General features: G+C 40.9%; 1 protein-coding gene across 4 annotated transcripts in view; it reads right to left on the reverse strand.

The window, feature by feature from the left end:
- Positions 1 to 23,191, reverse strand: part of LNX1 (ligand of numb-protein X 1) — a 122,481-nt gene that overhangs the window by 76,092 nt on the left and 23,198 nt on the right. The window contains exons 1-2 of one of the 4 annotated variants that reach the window (XM_017744390.1): positions 16,737 to 16,945; positions 3,664 to 3,822 (exon numbers count right to left, since the gene is read on the reverse strand). Coding sequence is in view for 1 of the 4 variants with exons in the window: in XM_017744396.1 (XP_017599885.1) it covers positions 3,664 to 3,689 (26 nt within the window). In the remaining 3 variants the exon portion in view is untranslated. Of the gene's footprint in view, positions 1 to 3,663; positions 3,823 to 16,736; positions 16,946 to 23,191 lie in introns of those variants that run through there. The other 3 variants (XM_017744394.1, XM_017744396.1, XM_017744393.1) reach the window with 3 other exon arrangements.

Here is a 23,191-nt window from a genome sequence, read left to right on the forward strand (position 1 = left end):
CTGCTGAACAAAAGTCTCAGCAAGTAAATTTTGTTTATTATAGTGACCAAGCCCTCAGCCACTAAAACACATCCTGTAGAGCCTGGTTCTGCCTTCATCTGCTCAGTGCTGGGAAACAACATCCCTGAGTATGGTACTACTCACTGGACTTGATTCATCACTGCTTTAATTGGGGCTCTGTGGGAACTCCCCCAAAGGCCATTGCTAATTAACATGCATGTGTTGCTGATGGCCTTGTAATATTCCCCTTAACAACAAGAGGCTTATGAAGGTTTTGTCAGCCAGGACACGTGAGTGACACCAGCCTGGGAAAGATAGTTAAGTCTGTGGTTGAATTAATACCTACTTCCAGAACCGGTTCTGTGGGTGTGAAGACCAATTGTGTGCTGTTTAGTCCCGTGATGAGAAACCAATTAGGAATTACATGCTCAAACTATCCTGCTTCCTGCATCCTTTCTCACCATCAGATGTGATCTGCTGTGTGCATGCAGGCCAGGGGATTTTTAAATTCTTTTAAATTCCTCCTACAAGTCATATTTATTTCAGTGCCTCAGACCCTTTTTGACTGGATCTAAACTGAGATATTCTTTTAAATAGCAGTAGTGTGATTAGATGAGTTCTCAGACTGAAACAGTGACAACCCAAAGCTATACTTTACAGCACTGGGTTCTACTAGTAAAATCCTGTGAGAACTGATGCTGTTAAAGATATTGTACAAAATCAGCTTTGTAGTAGAAAATAAAATAAAATAATAGCATCACCTATACTTTTTTAGCATCATCATTTCAACACAATCTATACCATGTAGCCGTAAGCATGTAAAGCAAAAGACTAGGGAAAAGACAAGCAAAAAGTAGACAGGAACTATAACTAAAAGCAATCAGAATTTATCTGCTTTCAAGCAAGGCATTTGCTGAAAGATTTACCAATCCAGACAGAGAAATAGGAAGCATTCCTTAATAAGAAATTATGGCACATAAATCCCATTTATTTTATTAAGACTCATTGATCCAGTAAGAATGTTGCAGGTGCATTAAAGTGAAACTGGAGGACCAGTGAGAGGGTTACCAGGAGCAGCTAGACAGGTACGAAGTTTGAGCGCTTAGCTGCTTGTAAAGGAGCAATTGATTTCTATTCAGAGGAATGGGAACAGTACACAGTGGGAAGCAGTTGTACAAAACCGGAGCTGCCAACTAACCATTCCCTGAACATGTATGGAAGGTGAAACTTTGTCTTCTGTGCTGAATCCCTTTGAATCCCATGATTCAGGTAATGATTGCTTTTGCAGATTCAGGTTGAGCCTTTAGGGAAAGCCTTGGAAAGATCAACTACATATTCGTCCATCACAGCTTCTAATTTCCATGAAGGAACTGGACATGCACTGCAAATAAGTGCTAAGTCAGGCAGCATTGGAGGACACCAGTGTCTGGCCATTTTAACAAGAGAGGGGTCTCATTACCTCCTCAAAAGGCTCTGGCCACAGAGTCCCCTCCAAATCAGCCACAGGCCTCCATCTGCCCTGACAGTGAGAAGAGCCAGGTGGCAGCACCCAGCCCTGCAGACAGGGCTGACATCTCCAGAAATACTGGACTGCTTCCCTCCAGCAGCCAGCCTGGAGGAGACTCTCTACATTTGAAAGCCTGTATTAATTTACCTTCCTTCTGGAAACAATGCTGCTTGATTTCCTGGTTTGCAGTGAAATGAAGCTAATCTATCATCTCATCCTGCGTGCAAAATTTATTCCCATTTTACTAAAGAAAAGCTATGCTAGGGGAAGATGCCAGCACCTTCAAACCTCTTCCAAAAGACAATTCAATTTTCTCTTCTAGTAGATGATCACAACTCAGAGCCAGGAACATTCCTCTTTCCAGCTCTATGCTACAGATGCAGTTAATATTCAAACACATGGGCTTGGAATACCCTTGCGAAAGCAGAATCCATGTGAGCAAAGCAGAGGACACTTCTCTAGGACCACAAACAAGTAAGAGAAATTAGCAATGGGAGAGTATTTTCAAGGGGCAAGGATAAGATAATGATGAGACAAGCTTTCCCAGATTGATTCAATTTATATCTTTGGAAACTAAACATAGGCTCTGAGGTTTGGGGTGGAAGAATAAAATAGCAAATTAGTAACAGATTACTTCCTTAAGAGGAATTTTCAGTCTTAGGAAAGTAGATGGGAGTATTGACGATACAACCCCTCACACAGCAGCAGCTTTCCAAATTCCTGACAGTGATTTCTGGCTTTTATTTGCAGGTCAGCATTCGTACTTTTCCAACAACAGCAGATAAGAGACCCTGCTGTTTCAATGAAGTGATGGAGCTGCCTTGATGTTGTTCTGCATAAACCTGAATGAGCAAATGAAAATAATTTTGGGCAGTGGGAGCTCCATTTCTACAGAAGACTGTGGGAAAACAAGTGCTTTGCATAGTGCCCAGTACAGTCACCTAAGGTTATCTTGCTTTTCCTGCTATTGAAGGAGCCCTTTCCTAGTCATCAGACAGCATAAAAAAGCATGACATACAAGTCTAATATGCACCTTTTCTGGGTTTTGTGCTTTCCCTCGGCAGATGTAAAAGTGGTTGAGAGCTTGATGCAAGCAGTACATCCCTGGTCATTAAAAACAACCCAAAACATTAAGAAGTTTAAACATATGAGCAGGCCCATCTGATTTATGTACTTGAACCCCTTGTCTACTGACTACTCTGATTGTACATTTCGGTGGATGAAGATATCCACGTATCCTCGTTGCTGTTCTGGGTTCTGTGCTGGCACTGTGAATATACATGCTCTCACACAAACAATCAGTCTTATGGATAGAAATAAAGCTTACAAGAAGTTATGCCTATTCATATATATTCACAGGTTTGCAGCTGCTGCATATACCTGTACTGAATTACAAGATGTTTTGAGTAAAGGACTGAGTGTAAGTTTAAGTAAGTGAGAAGAACAGGAGCTAAAAATAAAAACCAAACCAAGTTCTCTTTCTTTCCTCACCTCAGCTGCAGTTATATGCATAAAATCAAGCAGCAAGATACAGCAGTGGTGAATGTAGCCTCAATTTACCTCCTACAGCTGCAGTGAGACTTTGTGGGTTTTAACCTGGGGGAGGGGAAGAAATGGGTTTCCAGAGGATTAATAAAGCGATGGGCTAAAGCAGCTGCAGTACAAATGGCACCTCTCCACAAATAATCAGTTGGATTTCAACACACTTTATTGAAGAAATAGACCTTCTTAGCAATGGGGAAGACAAAAACCCAAGCACATCTAGCTAACAAAAAGGTTATGAACTAAGCTCAGTGGTTTTGCATATCAGCATGTATGTATGTAAGCAGTATTTTAACACTGCCTGCCAAGAAGCGCAGCAACCTACAGGTACATTATACGTCCTTTTCTGTTAGATTATGAAAACAATCCCTACGTTAGGTTATGGGGAAGCTGAATCTCTAATGACAGATACGGCAGGTGTTTATCACTGCCTGGCTGCATGGCACTCCTGAGTGTGCAGGCTGAGGTTCGGGCCCACTCCCCCTGCCACTAAACAGGGCTGGTTTGTTTACCAGAGCATTTTCTTCCACCTTTGCTCCCCTGGATCAACTCATGCCCAGCTCAAGGGGGAAAGTAGGAACAGCATAAAGAAAGATACAAGTCTTTCAACTCACATGTGTGGCTTTGCAGTGTCTCTCATCCGCTGCCGGCAGAGTTGTGCAGGTGGAAAATCACCAGGTGTGGGCCAGCGTGGCTGGGCAGGGCCTGCACTCACCCCTCAGCCCTGCAGCTGCAGGCAGAGACCGGCTGGTGCCCGTGTCAGATGGCAAAGCCTATGGCATGACAGAAGGTGCAGAAAAGCTGAATTGCATAAACCTGAGCAATTTAAGGTCTAAAAGACCACACCCTCCCAGTCATGTCTCCCGCAGGCAGATAAGCATGTGCAGGCTGCTCATACAGTAGTGTAATTTGAAGCTTTTACTTTTCTTTCCGCCATATACCAAAGTTCATTTTCAATCAGGTTCTTCCTTGAATTTCTTTTCTTCTTCTAACCTGACAATCAGCATGGTTCAAATTTAGCAAATAGAAGTGGATCATCTTAAAAATTGTTTCAAGACAGGAGATTCATGTTGGCTTTCCCCTTTGAAAAGGAAGATGGGGTCCACAAGTTCTAACACAGAATCAATAGTTTGGAAGCTGAGTCTTCACCTTGTTCCTGTACACTTGGTGGTGAACACTTGAACCACATAAGAGCAATTTGTAAACTCCAGAATCAGCTGTCTGAAAATACAAACTCTGTTAATTTCACGAATGTTGCAAAACTAAGACTGCAGTAAACCCTCTTACCCAGTAATTTGCAGTTTAAAAAGCACCCAAGAAGAGGATAAAATGTACTGTAGATTAGGTGTTGTGCTGCTGCAATGTGATGCAAGAGCTGAGTGTGAATGTTAATAACAAAACCAGCAGCAGCAAAAAAGACCTTTTCCTCAAAAAATATTTTCAACAGAGGAAAAGAAACCCTCATCTTCCAACTACGTGAATCACTAATAAATGCAATGACTTCAGCCATCTTAAGCATTTGCTCCTAAGGAAGGAAATTTGGAGCTTTGGAGATGGACTTGAATCAAGCAACTGCAGTATACACTGAAAACAGGCAGGAGGAAATCCCCAGCCTGTGATATAAACATCTATGGCTACCAGGTCTTGGCCTCCAATTCATTCTTATGCAAGTTTGTTTCCCTTCAAACATTTTAAAAGCGTGCTTGCTACTTGTGATTATAAAATCCCTTGTTAAATATTTATTTTAAGAAATCATCAACTGACATGTCAAGTCCTACCAGCAAGTGTGACAGTCATACCCTTAGCTGGATGGATGCTTATTTGCAGTAGTATTAGCCTTTTCTGCCCTAACAGCATAGCACCTCTGCTCCAAGTTGCTCCAGGAAACCTGGGATGGGTCGCTGCCAAGCCAGCCTGCCAGTGCTCCGTGCACAGTTGTCCAAAACCCAGGCAGTGCCGTGCTGGATCTGGGGCACTGTGCAGCTGCTGCTCTTGCCCCAGGATGGGTGCAGTACAGAGAGACACAGCCTGCACGGGACCAGATGTCCATGGCAGTCACAAGGCCAGATATGCAAGCCTCAGTCAATTTTGCATCAGCCGTCTGCAAAATTGAACTATGCATATGAAATGTACTTTTAAAAACATGCTTAAGCTACAGAAGCTTAAACATTAGCAAATACAATCCCACTGAGCAAAGCCTGTGTTTAAATCCTTCCTCACATGGGAGGTCTCTCCGAGGCTGCTCGCCCTAGATCGGGAAGCCCAGAGCCGGGTTGTCACAGGTGACCACATCAGACGCTCAGTTACAGACTTAATTTCCATCTTAGAAACTAGCCAAATTTGCCCTCCCTCCCACTGCTGGGAGGCTTTTCTAAGTTTCCAGACTAAGGGCCAGCTCCAACTCATTTGCTCTCACGCTAATGTTCCTGGATTGCTTAAATAGCCTTTCCTATCTCATGATATGCTTTCCTGTTTTCCTTTCCCCTCACATTCCGTAAGTCTCTGCTCAGACAAAAGGCTCTCTGCTCTCCTCCTCACCCATACAGCCCTCTTGGGCACTCATTCCTGTCCAAATTCTTGGCTCTGGAATGGCATTTATACTTCTTTATACATACCAGGCACATTACTTTCCTAGAAGGTGATATATTTATTGGCTCTGAACCAAATCACTGGTGATCTCTTTGGTACCTGTTGATGGAAGATTCTAGCTGAACATGTCTTTCATCTGCTGGGAAGGAACATAGAAGAACCTTTGAACTGCAGCCTGTAAATTGTATTATTTACCAGTTCCCTCCTTTGCCTGCAGCTGGCTAAAGGCTCTGGCAGATTTTCTTCACCAACATCACGAAAAAGTGAGAACATTTTCCCACTACAATTCATTAATTTGCACCAAAATGACAGCAGTGTATCATAGATCTGACTGGTGCATTGACGCCTGTTTGATAAACTTCTAATTTCCTGGTATAGATTCATACATTGGAGGCAAAAAAATTTACATCTTTAGATGTTTAATTTTAAAATAAATTTGTACATTGATCTCAAGCTGTGCAATTAGAGGTATAAGGACAGACATTTCAAGTTGCAGATATTCCATACTTCACTACTGCTGAAATTATTTCTGGAAGGACAACATGCTGTAAACTCTATTGTATTAGACTTACTCATTTATTTACTTCAACTAAATGATTTCAGCATACATTGAAAGTATTGGCAGTACACACTGTGCAAGCTAAGTTAAAAGATTAGTCAAGTCATATTAGGGGAAATGGTAATAATCAAATGTTTGTTGATAATATTGTAATGGATGCCATTCTGTGTTGGGTTGAAAAGATCACTGTGTCCTGCAAACACAGAGGCCTGTGCATCCTCCTGTGAAGCCCCATGAAACCAGAGCAGAAGAGGCAGGGGTCAGGTCAGCTCTTTGCCTGCTGCTGACCACTCTCTCCCAGTCCCTTGTCCAGGCCAGGCAGCAGACTGCTTATAAAAAGGAAATAAAAGAGCTTTCACCAGTGCATGTTACATTCCTGTCTACACAGGTCTGGCAGGGAACGGAGCCATGCTGTCTCTTTCAAGTACTTGACAGCACTGGAGATTCCTTGTGGATTTGTGATGTACCCACAACGGTAAACTACACCCTTGTCCCTGCCCCCCATGGATGGACAGTAGGATGGGGACCAGGAGGAAGGGGACAGGTAGACCTGGCTCACCCTCTGACTCAGTGGAGGAGCAGCAAGGAGTGAGGCCAGGAAAGGAGCATCAAGGGCTGTGGGTCATGGCTCAGAGTGGTGAGGACAGACCAGACAGCAGGAGTTTGGAGTCCCCCAGATGAAATTCCCTCTCCTGACCTCCACAATGGCAGGCCACATGCACATCTGGCATGAACATTCAATGTTCTCCCGTGGGATTGCACCTCAGCTTCTAGAGGCATACTGAAGAATAGGAACAAACTCTAGGGGGGGAATAATCAGGTGTAAAACCAACTCCAGCTTGTAGGCCAGCATTTTCATATCAATTCCTTCTCTTGTTTCCTCTTTGTGGAAAATGAGCAACCCAAATTGGATCGCAAAACATAAAAGGGTTGCCAAGCACTTGTACTATGGACTCTCTCCTGACTACTGAGTGCTACTGACAGTCTGCTTGGAAATTAGACTGGACTCTGCAGTCATTAATCACCAATATTAAATAGCAATTCTGTACAGTGTGACAGTTTAAATAAGATGCTGACTTCCAAAATTGACCTACTTGGTGTAATTTACAGTTGGCAAAGTTCTTAAAAACTGTAGGTTACTCTGTGAAGTCATGTTTCATTTGTCATAAGCATTTACTGGATCTTCTGTACCCAATATCTTTATATTTTCTAGATGACTCCTGAGAAGGAGAACAGGAGCATAATGAAGAAATTAAAACTCCAAGATTAAAATAATCTCTTGTCCTCAGTTAATGAACCAACAACAGTACCAGACTACTATTTTTCTGAAATGGACAGCTTTCATGGACTAGCAGAGCACAGGATTAAATATGGCCCTACTAGAAAAAATCCCAAACCAGCAATTTGTGCCATACTAGCAACTAAAATCATCCCATCCATCAAAGAGCCTGTATGGCATTCCTCAGGAATGGCCCTGACTTGGAAAGCCCACAGACCCAGCTGTAAAATCTCAAGTGAAGCTTGGGGTCCTTCAACCTCCTCCAGAAAAAATCTGTCAACACATGAGCTTTACATACATAAGCAAAACAAACATTCAAGTGGCCAAATCACTCTGGCTGTAGGGAGAGGATAATATTACAGATAGGCAGACACTATATGTTTTCCATTGGGAGAAATTCTTAAAATTAAAAGATTAATCTGGTCTCTCAACACATTCATTAGTTAAATTGCAAAGCAAGCTCGTTACATAACCAATCCTAGGACAATTATAGTTATCTCGTCAAGGTTCACAGTACAGATGGATTGCTGACCAAGGTAACGAGTACCTTCTGCAGGGTGAAAGCTCTTTGATCTATTTGAAACATCAGTCTTGTGCCCTTCCCGAGTTTTCAGATTATTTGTGCCTTTTTGGAAGAATAAATTTGTGCAGTCCCTCCCAAAAGGTCTCTCCAGCAAGAAGAGAAGAACTCAGGAAAGCTGGGATTCATTCCCTAGAAATGGGCAAATCAAGACACAGAAATTAAGTGATTTGCTCCTAATTACCAAAGAAGTCTTTGGCATAAAGAGCATCTCACTAATTTTCCCACACTTTGTTAGACATGGTAAAGGAACTGTTTTAAAGTGGAATTAAATTTCTGTACTTAAAACATGTACAAATATAGCACATAGTATGCTCAGTCCACTCTTGAATTAACTTTTACATCCAGGTTTATACCTGGAAATGATTCATGGAGTTCAAGATTTGTTGAGAGATGGAGGTCGTCTTGTCTGACTCCTTGCATGCCACAAGCTGCACATCCCCGCTCTGTCCCTTTATGGAACCCATTGCCTGGGTTTAACCCTATCAGGAATCTTTCTAGAAAAGCATTCCACTTTGGTCTGAAGAACCAAAAGGTGGGGAGTCCGCTGGTCTCTTTGGTATTTCATTCTGGGAATTAATTGTGCGTAAATGTAAAAATACATGGATCATTTATTGCTAATTTGATGACACCGCCTGAGGTTATTGTCATCAATTCATGTTATGCATTTCCTGGCAAGACAGAAGAATTGGTAGCTGTATCTTGTACCTCTACATGTGTTATTTGTACTAACATGCTCATCTATTTTTCATGTGGAACAAAAAGACGTGCCTTTATGTAAGATTTTTGTTATTCCCTGCATTCTCATCCAATTTTTAAATCCTCTTTTAAAAAGCTGGCTGTCATGTGATTGATGTTACTTCATGAGTCTCTCCATATGCATATATACTATAAACACAGACAAAATCAGACCTTTGCCCTGACTTGACTTCTGCGCATGTAATCAAGGATCACACCAGATATTTTGCCCTGCCACTGAGCTATGGCTACATTGTAAGGTTGCCCATTAAGGTCTCCAAAGTCTTTCCAAAGTCTTTATTTTTTTCTGAAGCTGTCTCCCCCATATGGTATATGTTCCCAGTTTCCAGGTTTATCATTTTACCCTTGATCATGTTAAAGCACACTTTTTTCAGTCTGAAGTCCTCTTTTTAGGCAACTCAGATGCCCTTTTCTCTAGTGCCATGCATAATCACTGAGTAGTTCAGTATTTTTCCTGCAAGTATAGTAGTGAACAGTGCTGAAAGAGGGCTGAGTCCTGATCTGGCTCTGGAATCTCACTAAAATAATTCTTTTTAGTGTGATTTTGCAACAACTCCTTTGATCCACCAGCTCTTAGCCACTTGGCATGTTCTTAAACAAGAATGCAAAATGCTACATTTTGGATCAAATTATTGTAGGCTATCAAATGGAAGACTTTCAGTTTCTATTAGGCCTATAGTAACTTTTTTAACTAAGTGGGTAATCTTACATTAAAAAAGCAAGCCAAGCTTACCTGACAAGGCCTGAATTAAATGAAAACATCATTGGCTTCCATTAATAATATTCCTGTTCTTTATACTTGAATTCCCATATCAGCTTCTCTATTATTTTGCTGGAAGTGAGGTCAGGCTGTCTGCCATGCTGTTATCAGAATTACTCTGTTTGTGCAGTTACGGCATTGGCAAAAAAAATAGTGTGCTTTCAGTCTCGGCAGATTTCTCCAATGTTCCCAAATTTATCGAAAGTTCTTATCAGTGGGCCAGAAAATTTCTCAGCCAATTAAAAAAAAATTAAGATGCATAGCTGCTGGAAATACAGGGGCTACTGCTTTAAAGCTGATTCCTCAAAGTAGGAGTTGTCTAACATTCTTTTAGTTGCAGATGGGCTGGAAAAGAATTAATCCACCTCAAGTGATATATATACACCATCTTTTTCGTTCCAAACATAAACCAGAAATACTTGCTGAACATTTCAGGTATATATGCATTTCTTATTAGCAGTTTCAGTACCAACAATCCTTGCTTGGATCACATCATTGCTACTTTTTTTTTCCTTATGTAAATTTAAAACTCTTTCAGAACATAGGTGTTACTAGTAGTTTCCATACTTAACATATAAATATCAGCGGATATTTATCTCCCTTTTATAGCCTATTTTTCCAATATACAGCCACACAGTTTATTTAAATATGTAAGTACTGTGTGTTTGCATGCCCACATAGATGTCTATAGAGATGTATGCCTATGCAGTCCCATATACAGATATGTGTGGACAAATTCATACCTGTTTAAACACATGTATACAGATGCCTAAGCCCACTTCTAGTTTCTGTCTTCTTTTGCCATACATGTTGTCTTAACAATGTTTTGCCCATTTAGTAAGCTCTTGAAAAACTTTCTGTTTTGTTCATGCCTCCATGCCTCTCCTTATTCAGTTTTATTAACGGCTGTCCGTTTTGGGAAATTGGCCTTTTCAAACCAGCAGGTGTGAATATTAGGATTTGGGACTGTATTCTCTTCAAGTGTATTAAATGTAACCAGGTCATGATCAGTTCTTCGTGAGACAACACCTGATTTACAGTCTCGTGGATTAAATTCACTTCTGTCTATCAGGCTACCTAAAAGCAGAATTCTTCCACTCTAGGTCTAACAATTTTTTTTTTTGCAGAACTATCATCCAGGATTTAAAGCTACTCTATTGATGTTTCACCAGCTGCTAAATGAAATCTTCAGCAAACATGCCAAATAAAGTTCCCCATAATTACACTGTTGCCTCCCCCCATGCAATACTAGCTCATACTGTCTTCAGATTCATTTCAGTGACTTATAATGTCACCTCTGCCTACCCCTGCTCATGGCTGAGCCTTGATAATCAGCATATTTTTTGTGCTGCATTTCCTAAGATCCTGCACTTCCCAGTTCTAAGCTAGGCAGATATATGTCACCAGGTTATAGACAAAGTCATTCCTCTCACACAATTTCTTTTATCGCCCTTGGTCTGCTTAAACAACTTATACAATATTCTAGCATATTGATCCCTCTAGCACTGCAACCCGATGAGACAATTAAGTTGAATTTATCTTGATTATTGACAAATTCTAGTTCCTCTTACTTATTACCCAGATTCCCAGCTTCAGCATATAAACATTTCCAAATGTATTTCTCTTTGGATCGTCTACCATGCTGATTTAATTTGCTCCTGACAAGGAGAATTTGAACCACATTTACTTTCTTAACCCTCTTCTTCATGCAGTTACTTTAAATACAGTTGCGGCCGTTCCCAAGAGCCAAGATATTTTGTCCCAGCCACCTATTCAATCTCTCCATCTTTTAGTACTGTATATATTACAAGCCAGTGCAGGGTTTAGCTACATAGTGTGCAAACAGTCCAAAACCAACATGGATATTTTGTGCTGACCTGTGGAATGCTGACACAGGCTGGCTGGAATACAATCTCTGCAGCACTGTTTAAAAAATGGCATTCAGCATCATTCTTTCTGCATCAAAGTGTCATGTTTTTCCAGGTGGCTTTGCAAAATAGCTCAGCAAATAAATTTTTGCTATCAGTGCAAGTACTCCACATAGGCCACATAGGCACAACTTATGAAGGAACTGTAGTCTTCTGCAATACTTGCAACACCTTGCAGCCAAAAGGCTCAGTGCTGGCCTGAGCCAGTCATGGAAATTCTCTGAAGAGACCCAGATGTGTTCCACATAGGAGAAAAAAATGCATTAGTAGCTGTGCATGTCTCATGGTTGCCCACTTATAACTATCTTTTTTTTTCACACAGCACAAACTGGGAAGTTCTGCAGAAATTTTTTGGGAACAGGCAGGGGTCCATGGACATCTCAGATCTGCCTGGTTACTGCGCTGGTACCTTCCTTCTCATAAGAGGACAAAACTCAGCGCTGAGCCCTGGATTGTCCCTTGAAGTGTTTAAAGCCTGTGCAATCTAGCTAAGAAAAAGAGAGCATGTTTTATGAAGTGTGTCACTTCCATAGACATGATAAGATCTTGCAAAGACATAAATTTGAGTCAGGATGCTATGGGCACCATGGGCACTCTGCTCTTAAAAAGAAGTAAGAGATCTTCTCCATATGTGGAAAAGTTGTATCTTTTACTGGATTAATTTGTACAACTGGAGGAATAGTGTGCCTTTAGGAATGCAAATGTTCCTTTGGTCACACACAGTGCAAGTTCTAGTACATCCACACAGGCACTGCAAGTTCTAGTACATCCACAAAGCAAACCATGAAAGGTAGCTGCTGGGAAAGAGCACACAGAAAGGGGCCACCTTGAAGGCAGTAAGAATTTTTCAACCCACTGGTTCCTGAGCAGCCCAGCACGTTCAGTCTGAACACATTGTTGCCTGGAGATTGAGGCACTGTGTGCTGATCCAGCAAGCTCAGCAAACAGGCAATAGTGCACATCTTGCAGATAACCTCTCTTTTACTAACTGAGTTAAGCATCAGTCTAAGCACATCCCTTTTACGTGCCAACTGCTAAATTGCTAATTTCTTTACTGAAGGGAGAATGCAATCCATACAGTATAGATTACACCAGAAACAGAAGTTGTAAGGACACAAAAACATAATTACACACAGGCCAATGAAGAGTATAACATTTTATACAGAGAACTTCCTTAGCAATGCCTGTTGCAAACTGAGATGGTGATAATTGAAGGTATTTAGCTCAGAGATGCAACCTAAAGCTCAAATGAGCAAGTGCTACTCTGTCCTAAACTGCTCTACTTACAAACCAAAAGGTCTGAAAACAGTGGATAGAAGAGCAGCTGGGTTGCTGACCTTTCCCATGTAGAGCAAGCCCTGCCTCCTTTCATGAGCTTCTGCCCTCCCACGACACAGAAAATGCATTTTAAGCAGCTCATGTGACTCTGCTTGTGTACCTGTCAGTCTCCAGGAGCAATTTCAACTTCTTCTTAGAGATGACAGGGGCTTTCAACAGCAATTAAACAAGTTTGGTGAAAGCAGGTAGGCTTTCACATGGAGATGAAAAACTGGTAGCATTACACTGGGAGAAAACTCTCTCTGAGAATGTCTTAACTAGAATGCAGAGCTCCTGTTCCTATTGTGGTAAAGTGGTCTTAAATATCCAAACAGCAGGAAAATCTTCTCCTGAAGCTCACAGGAGTTGCGAATCTAGAGCAGGATTCCTTGACTTTGGTGGTCAGGGATCTGTTTGTTTAACTATAATTGTTTTCTACACTGCGGTCGTGGACCTGGTTTTTTAACTATAGTTGTTTTCTACACTGTATATTCAGATGTTGCGTATTTTCAAAAACCATATCAAGTGAATATGTAACTGTGTAATACATTATATATAATGCATACATATATAAAATTCAATACAAGATTGAACAGCATTTCAGCAGTTCACAAACTAAATAGTAGTAGTAGTAGTAGTAGTAGTGAATTTGTCTTGGGTCTGTAATGTGGATGCTTAAATATCATTTCAAATGAGATCTCCTTGAGAAAACATTTGTTTTTATACATTGTAGCATGAAATACCTTAGAAGTGGCAATAGAACTGTTTAAAACAAATTCAGAAACTCCATTTAGCTGACTTACTTATTAGCTCAGGTCAGAGCATGGCGCTAACAACACCAAGGTTGCAGGTTTGATACCTGCCCGGGCCATTCACTTAAGGGTTGGATTTGATAATCCTTGTGGGTCCCTTCCAACTCAGAAAATTCAGGTTTACATGAAATCTCCTATTATTGGGTCACTGTCATAGTGTAGTTCCCCTTTCAGTGTGTTCTGGGCTGCAGCAAGACTGCAGAAAGCTCTTCAGCAAAATAGAGAAAATGAAACTTCTTCTCTAACCCATTATGAAACTATAAACTCAGCTTTCAGTGTCTGGTGATGTTTTGAATATTTTGTGTGGTTTTTTCTAGCATAATTATTTTGGAAGAATCTCTACTGAATGTGTTAACTTCTGAAAGCGTGAAAATTAAGGTCTAACCCAGGCATACAAAGCAGAAATTTTTGAACAAGCACTTGTACCACAGCTCATCTATTTGAATCTCTGTTGATAATGTTGATATATTTGCTGTTGTAGTTTTAGGCCTCTGAAGAGCACATATGCTGAAATATTCCAGATGTGGGACAGCAAAGGCATCAAACTATTTCTATGTATGATATGATGGCAGGAGTTGAACCCAAATCTCCACAGGTACAACAATGACATACCTGTGCTTCATGCTACTGACCTCTCTTGCTGCTTTGCCAGGGAGCTGGTGCTGACACTTTACATTGTATGAGATACTTGCTAAGGGTAAATGAATGGCATTACTATTATCTGTCAAAGGCTCCAGTCTGAGGCTGTTGTTCAGAGCATCCCTGGTGCTGACAGAACAAGTCTATATTCATGCCCTGTGGACAAAATTGCCATTCGTATTTAGATTTGCATCACGTTCACAAAGTTCCTTGGAAGATGTGTTTGCTTTGTATGTGGGGAAATGGATCAGAAAATACTGACAATTTTCAAAATGCTTGCTTTGAATTTCAATGTCTCCTTCTTGTACTGGCTAACAGTGAGCTACTGTTGGTATACACTAAGTCCCTCACACTGCACGTAAAGTAAGTTGACTTGACGAGTGTGTAGAGACTGCAAACTCCTTTGCCTACCCCTCCCTTCCCAAAACACCAGCAATGGACCATTATCTTTGATTTTGACATCTGAAGAGAGAATGCAAATGCCAGGAAGGAAGTTTTTAGAATCTGTAAAAAAATACTCTCTAAAAGACCTTCCAAAGGGAATATAACAACAGGATACAGTAAAGAAAAACAGGAGAAGAATTTGAGGGGGAGACACTCACATTATAAATGAAAAATACTTCTGAGAATAAACACAAACAAAAGCACATCCAAACTTACCTCTGTTTAACAGAAAATTACTGATTTTTCTGCTTAAAATAGACTCAGTACATTAGTGAAATACTTGAATATGTCTAATTTATACCTTCCAGACTGTGCAGTGTAGTACAAGGAAGATGAAAGTACACTCAGAATTGATGTTGGGGCTGCCCCCGCTGGACCACCAAGGCAGAAGGTGAAATCCAGAGGTTACAAGCTGAGTACTAGGATGCAAATTCTCTGAAAAATTTCTTTTACAGCATGAGGGTATCTCCTCAAGAATCAGGAAAAAATTATCTCTAAAGTCACTGAACTGAAGATAGGAAACCCCAGTCTTTCTGAGCATCTTGGTAATAGATGGCCACTATAAAATTGCCATTACTTATGCTTTGGGGACAGTGACTAGATTAAGGCTATCTATACTCTACACTACAACAACATGCAGTATAGTAGCAAACATTACCCTAATTGCAGCCTTTCTCCTCTGCCAGTTTCTCCGACTAAAAACTGTTAGAGTAGACTCTGCTGTGCAAGCCACACAGACAGTCTGCACATCAAAGACTTTGAAAGCTAAGCAGCTGAGATCAGGAGACTGGATCTGCACAAGAAATGCCAGAACAACTCAACATTACATTGATCTGTACAGGACTTTTTGCATTACATGAAAGACATTCTGAAAAGACTGACTTTCAAAAAAGATAGGGGATGGTGACTTGCTGAAGAGAGCTAAAAATATTTGAACAGTTGTGAAGCACGGCTGACTTTCAAACAAATTCCTGAGCAGCTGAGAAGCTGTCATAGGAAAGAACAGGACAGAGCACAACAAAGAAGCAACACTGGCTTTGTGGTTTCTCCTGTGTTATTAAGCAGCAGGTTTTTGTCAGAATGCTTTTCAGGCCTTAGGACTTTATGAAAAAGCCTGAACAGACTCTTACTGGTCTACATGAGAACATGCAGTTTCATTACAAAATAAAATTTGCTGGTTTGAACTGAAATTGCAGTGAATGATCATGAAGGAGTAAATTAAAGGAAAAGTATGAAACTTATGGCTGAAGCGATGCTACAGTCTGAAAGGAAAAACGTAGAGCATCCTTTGCTGGTGTTTTCATAAGCTAGGGGGAATTGTGGTGGTCTGTAGGTGCTGAGCACAGGGAGCAGAGCTTGAGTGGCCCTCACAAGGCTCTGAATGAGTGACAGGACTGTGGTCTGTAACCCAGTCAGTCAAACGGTATCTTGGAAAGAAAAAGGTGTCATGATGAGGGGAAAGGGTATAGAGAAGAACAATTCTAACAAGAGGAAGTTTTCTGCCTGTCTACCTTTAATTAAGAAACTAGAAAATGCTCAGAATCACAGCTTTAAATTCATCTTCTTCCTAATTAATAACTTGTCCTTAACCCAATTTCTAAGGGAAACAAAGTTGAGGCAATCACACCTTTATCTGTCCGTATCTATGTGTCTTCCCTCTATATCTTCGGAGTCCAGTGGCCTTTTCCACTGCCCTTAACTTTGACAAAGGATAGTGATTTCAAAGATATTATGTGTCCATACATGTAAAGAAAATAAGGTAGAGTAACAGAGGGCAGAGATCCCACTAAGCATTCATATGGAGAGAAAGACTGAACCATAAATACAGTGAGGAATCAACAAAAGGCTTGAAATTCCTGAGTGCCTCATGGGAAACACTTCAATTAAACTCATACCTTTCTAAACATTAGGAAATACAGCTACCAAACACAAAACAATAAGAAACTAGGCTTCACTGGCTCAGCTGCTCACCCAGCAACTTCACTTCAGCAAGCAAACCCATTACTACAATTGGAAAATACCTGTATTTCGTCGGCTGGAAAGCGCAGCAAACAGGCTCTTGGTGAATAATCTAGGCATGAAAAAGGTCAAGGAAGCAGTTTCCAATTAGCAGTCGTCACCAAAAGAAAGCTTCCACTCTACCCCCCTCCAGGGCAGCATTTTTGGGAGCCCATGGGAAGGGGCCCTCAGTGGCTGGGGGCACACAGGGCTGGGGCTTCTGCGCGGGGAGGGCTCCCTCGCTCAAGGGGAAGCGCAGTCGCGAACCCAAGAACAACAAAACAGCATTACACTTAATCCACTGCCATCTGGCTTCATTTTGACAATCCACAAAATCAGACACAACATTCTTCTGCAAAATCCCTGAAAAACAACACAGAACTAGTGTCAAACCCAGCATCCCCTCCCTCTCTGGGCCCTCTGAGGGCTTGAAAGAGAAGTTTCTCATAAAATGAAGAGCGATTTCCCCAAGTGACATTTCTGCAGGAGCATTCAAGCTGCAGATGTTTCCACTGTGGAAGAAGAGTTTGTATAATGCAGCACTGGTTGTCATATTTATGGAGGCAGGGAGGGGGAAGGGGGTGAGAAACAGAAAACAGGAGAGGCTGCAACCAGTGGTGTTGATCCATAGGTGATGAACTGCCCGAGGCTATCAGCTCTGTGCATTTGCTCAGCTCTTGACCGGACCAAGGGAGAGCAAGGACCATTCATCTTCCCCAGCAGAGACCAAGCAGGTGTTCCTGAAGGGACAGGGCAAATCACACAGCCTTTAAACTAGCTGGGAACACAGTATCCCTGCAACAGAGCATCTCTGCAACACAGCAAGACAAATCCAATTATTCTTATTATTACTATCATTATTTCAAAAATGTGTTGCAGAAAGCCTTGGTTTGAAACATTTGCATTGTTTCTGAGGCATTAAGGCAGTGTGCATGGCCTGCTAACTGAGCTCAAATATCACCTTGTAGCTGACAGCTTTCATAACCTCTAACAGAGGTGTTTCTTTCCACAACAAAAGGCTGAAACACAACTAAAAATATTGAAATTATGCCTGTTTCATGCTGAATTGTGTTCCCATTGACAGACACTGATTATCTAGAGAAAAGAACTTGTTAAGGACTGAACCATGTTTTTATTGACACCTCCTGACTTAGGATTGCAACTCAACTGTTGGGCTTCTCATGCCCTTTTAGACACTCAAATGCTGATGATGCCTGTCCTCCAACATCACATGGACCTTCTGTAGTTCCTGTGACATTGCTACCAGCTCTATGTGGATATCTCAGATATTCTGGGATCTCTCTTCTAACACTAGATGCCTAAATTCAGGCATCTGCATGAGATTTCAAGAGCCACACCAAAGAGGCTATATCCTCTCTTACAGCATCCTCATGTAGTCTAGGTAGTGATACACCTGCTTGCATTTTCTGGGTGCTGCCTATGATAGGAGCAAGCATGTACGTCTTCTCAGTTGCCAAAATTAGGGGACTAGCAAGCAAAGCATCCACTCACTAAAAATAGTTCACTCTCTAATGATACTTTGCTCAGTTCCCATATAAAAACTGTCAGGACAGAAAACAAGGCAGACTCCATTTGCACATCTGTCTTAGGGCTGAACACCACAGGAATGTCCCCAGGCATGGCCTGTGCTCTGCTTCTTAGCATGGCTAAGCATCCTGTCTTCCAGAACGCACATTACTGACAGCAGCATCAACGTTAACAGGCACATCTCTGTGGAGTGCTGCATGTGCACATGCATTAATCAGGCATCTTTCTTAATGCTCAAGCTTACGCCAGGCAACAGCCTTGCCTGGCCTTCACACAGGGTTTTAAAAATATGAGGGGAAATGGAAAGAGTAAGTTCCCTGTGCAACAGCAGTGTCACCTGCAAGGGACATGTAACTTCATAAAAGTTTATCCTGTTGAAACTCCCAAATGTTTCCAGTTGTAGCATATAAAAGAACACATTCATATCACAGCCTGAGAGGAGGAAATGGCACACTTGATCTGAATACTGGGGGACTGGTTTTATAGCAAAGACAGTATGAGCTTCAGCATTGTAGATAGAAAAGCTATGCTGTCACACAGCAGCAGCTCAAGCGAGTACACACCTAGAAGGAGGAGAAGGGAGAACATAATCTCCTGTAAAACCAGAACTGTAAGCAATACAAAAGAAACACATGTTGAAGAAGGCAGTAAAGAAACAACAAGCAAATAAGATATTTGTATCCCTAATATTAAAAAAAAATATATTAGTAAGAAAAATCGCTTATGACCCAGAATAAAAGAACTGAGGAACCTGCACTATGATAAATAATGCTGATTCACGATTTCTGATGTTAACAGATTTTTAGGGTGGTTCGGGAAATAGTGTGACTAGTAACAGGCTTCATGCTGAAATTACTAGCTGCTGGGACGTTGCCTTTTACTTAGCTATATGTACTGTGAAGTATTTTGCAGGTTTGGTTTGCAGATTTGATAATTTTAAGCTGTAGGCTTCTGTCACTTCTCACAATGTTCATCCTCCAAGGATGCTACAGCAGCATCCTCATTACAGATGGAAAGTTACATGTGCAGCTTTGCTTCACAGCCAACACAACTCTAAAAGGACAGTGGAATTTGAATTACAGGTTTTTACTGATAGCAGCAGACTCCAGGTTACAATTTCTTTTTGCACAGGCATGCCTGGTACTTCCCTCTCTCTGTCCTTTAAGTTCTTCCTGTACACCATGACTAAGCAGTCACTCACCTTAGAGGGAGGCTAAGTTCCTGATGGCATTAGAAAAGTTTTTCTCAGGGACTGAGAACAAACATATATAAGGCAAAGATAATGGCACTGCTAGATTTTGAAAGGGGATTTCTGTTTGGTTTTTTTGAAAGAATAAACTCCATTTTGTTCCACTTTCATACAGGGTCTGTTCAAAGCTTTATAGTGATCACAAGAGGATTTGACTTGGCTCTTTGCCAAAACTATGTCCTCTGTATCATCAAGTGAGAGATCTGTTTGTCAAATGTTTGCAGGGCTTTATTCTCCATGAAAGCAGAAAAATTCTGCACCACCCATTCCAAAGATGTCCCTTTTTCTACTCCAGGAGGATATAAGGACTTCAAAAAAACAGGTTTACATCCTCTTATGCTCATTTAGCAGCTACCTGTTCAACATTGCTGTTAAAATGAAAACAGCAGAAATCTGACTATCTTTCATGTGCCTGCATGGGAAGGAGGAGTTTTCTCTATGTATTTTTGAATGTCTTAACTGTATCTGTTGAGAAAATTAAGGCTGAACACTACAATATTTCAATAACTTTTTACAATAGAAAAAAACCAAAAGAAAGCACCACTGAAAGATGCCCCTCTATTTTCAGGTCACTACTATATGATTTATTTACACATTTCCTTCGTCTTATTAGACATACACAGTGATGAGTTTCCCTGTGCCACTGGTATTATCACAAGCCTTACCAGTGGTTTGTCAACAGAGGCTGGAAGTATCAGTCTGGAGTTACTAAACTTACATATTCAGAACCAGGTACTTTGAGTACATCCTGCCTCCCATTCCTCTTGCTGAGCTCTGCCTTCTCACTTACTGAATTAGAGCTTCTCCAGGCAATTTGAACCAATAAGTATTTTCAGTTGATGCTAACTGATACCTGACAGGAGTCTGCAGCATTAATCATGCCCAAAATGATATAATTTCAAAGTTGCCTTTGAACTATATAGTTTCAAAGTACCCTAACTTCATTCCTTTACTGGAGTACAGTCAGACTTTTAAGTGGAAAGAGGGGCTTTGTTTTAAAGATGTTGCTTTTGCTGAAGTATTCTCTTTCTCTGTATTGCAAATTGGCAATATTCTTGGAAATCTTTGCTGAGAGAGGGTATCCTGTAGCAATTAAGGTGTCTCACAGAGCTGTATAAAACACTTGAGGAAAATTGAGTAAAAATTGTGAAGGACTGAAATATTCATCTCTTGTCATCTGCTACACAGGATATATGCTATTTTAATTTGTTTCAATGCCTGTAATCTCTCTATGTACAGCAGTTTAAAGTTTTGTTCTGTTTTAAAATAGAGAGGTAAAGCTTTTTGTCACACTTCATTTACTGGCCAGCTGGAACTGCACTGACTGTTCCTGCTCATTTATGAGAGTTCAGAGGAGAGGGTTGTGGGCAGCACCCCAGTTCAGCTTCTCTATGAAAAAAAATTGACAGGAAACAAGGGGAAAACTGACTATAAAGTTCTTTCTTAAAAGGCAAGAGAGGTCTTATGAATGAGAATTGCTCTCTTTAACTTTATCTCACAAATAAGTTTCTCAAGGCTAAAATCACTCATTCAGAAAGGATCTCAGAAATCAACCAGAATATGCTGCATGGCCTCACAGTGTCTGTTGTTGCATACTCAAAAGTCATGCCAAAATATTAGAATGCAATTGTAGGTCACAGCACAACAATTGTGGAAAAGGAAAGTGCGTAACAGCAGAAAATAAATCATAGCTAATTGAAACATCATTTTACAAACTATTGTGGCTCTCATGTTAAAACACACAAAAAATTACTCTTGCTCTTTTTTTAATGGAAAGGGGGTTTTGTTTTCATTTTAAAAGGGTATACATAATAATCTCTTTGCTCTACACTGTGCAGTGTTATTTTTTCATCTGTTTGTTTCATCTTCCTTCCACCACTCTCTTTCAGTCACTTCAGAGAGTGCTAGTTCAATACCAACAAAAGGTAAGTTGAGTGGATATTAAATATTTCTGGCAGATTATCATTAGCATTGGCAAAATCCTGTTCAAAACAATTCCTCTGATTTTTGGCTCATTTATCAGTCAGAATAATATCTTAGCAGACACTCTTTTCTGGAAAGCAGTTTCTGTGACCAACTTCCTGGTTTCGTTTTTTACCCTTCTCTCTCAGATCATAGGAAGACCCGTTCTAGTGTGATGTATGTAACAACCAGTTTTTAATAAGAGAAGATTCTCTTTAAGTCTTTTCCAGCCTACATTGCAGTCAGCATGGCTGCAGTTGACAGAAGAGGTCTCACACTATGGTCTTGGTCCTGGAGCTGCTCAAACAGGATTGCTGGCCAGTGTTACTTCACTAGAGAAGACACCTTCCCACAGCAGAGTTTCAGCAGTAACCCTGTCATCCTTTCTCTCTTCCTGCTGGTGGAACTTCAGCTGTGTCTTGGTTGAACCAGGGCCAGAGGCTCTGCTCTCCACTTCTCTCTGCATGTTGAGATTGAGAACTATCTCCATCTTAGCAAATTGCATTCATGAAAATGTAGGTACATGGGCAACCATTGCTGAAATACTGCTGACTGTGAAATACATGACACCCCAAATTGTTCCAGATTAGGTATCAGAGAGAAAAAAATATACAAAACTGAAAGCTCCTGATGAAAAAGCTTTTGTAAAAGAGTGGGAAGTTGCTTTACATTAACCTGGTAGAGAGAGGAAGGACAGGATTTGCCACGGTGCTCTCTCATCTGCTCTGCAGCTTTGGTGAGCTGGAGTACAGGTGCTCAGGCAGTGGTGTCTGCCAGTGTCCTTTGTATCTACGAGAGCTGCCTGGGCTGCAGTGAGTGTGGGGCATGGACAGACCTCCAAACTACCCTTGCTGTCTGCAGAAGTACACCCATGCAGAATAAGAAACACAGTGGTGACCAGAATTTCCTTCATCTGACAGGGAAAATACAGTTAATGAAACATCTGTGTTATTGCTATTCTTCAGAGAAGAAAGCCTATAAAGTGACAGTGTTTTCCCCTAAGAGGTGTCTGATGTGCTTCAAACCCAGTGTTTTGATTTACCTGTTCACTGCTGTCATGAAAAATGGGGAAAATCCTCTTCAGAATACCTTGACGTGCTGAAGATAACCTTTTAAAACCAAGTTACTACATGTCCAGAAGGAAAATGAAAGTACTTGTGGAACGTGTTCCACAAACTCATAAAAATATAGCCTTTAACAAAGATAAAATAAGAGTTAAAGTGTGACAGTCACAACAGGAAAGAAAATGCAAACACCTGCTCAGATCCGGAAAATTAGAAAAGAGCACTTAAGAGTAGAAAGAAAATGATGAATATTTCTTTCTACTTTCTGCAGAAAAATCTTAAAATATCTGCTACTTGAAAAGACTAGGAAGTATCCTGAAAGCAGCTGCTAATTATGCATCCACTGTACTCCTGCAAGCTGGTGTAGAGCAGCCTCCTTTCCAAGCCCCTGGGACACAGATCTTCAGAGGAGAGTCCAAATGAGTCACAGCTGTATCTTACTAATTGCATTTCAACTATTGAAAGGGAAGGATTGACTTTGACCTATGCATGAAGAACACCAGCTCCCCAGAATGTTTTCCTCATTGGATGTTGTTGTTTGGGGTTTTCTTTTAAAACCTGTATTCTAAGTCTCTAATGAAAAATGGAGATTTGATACCCTGCTGGTAGCATAATCATTTCAGTTTGCCTGGATCTGTTAGGATCCACAAGGAGA

This window comes from Corvus brachyrhynchos, unplaced genomic scaffold, assembly GCF_000691975.1.
Source record: "Corvus brachyrhynchos isolate BGI_N302 unplaced genomic scaffold, ASM69197v1 scaffold17, whole genome shotgun sequence".
In the NCBI taxonomy this organism is placed as follows: domain Eukaryota; kingdom Metazoa; phylum Chordata; class Aves; order Passeriformes; family Corvidae; genus Corvus; species Corvus brachyrhynchos.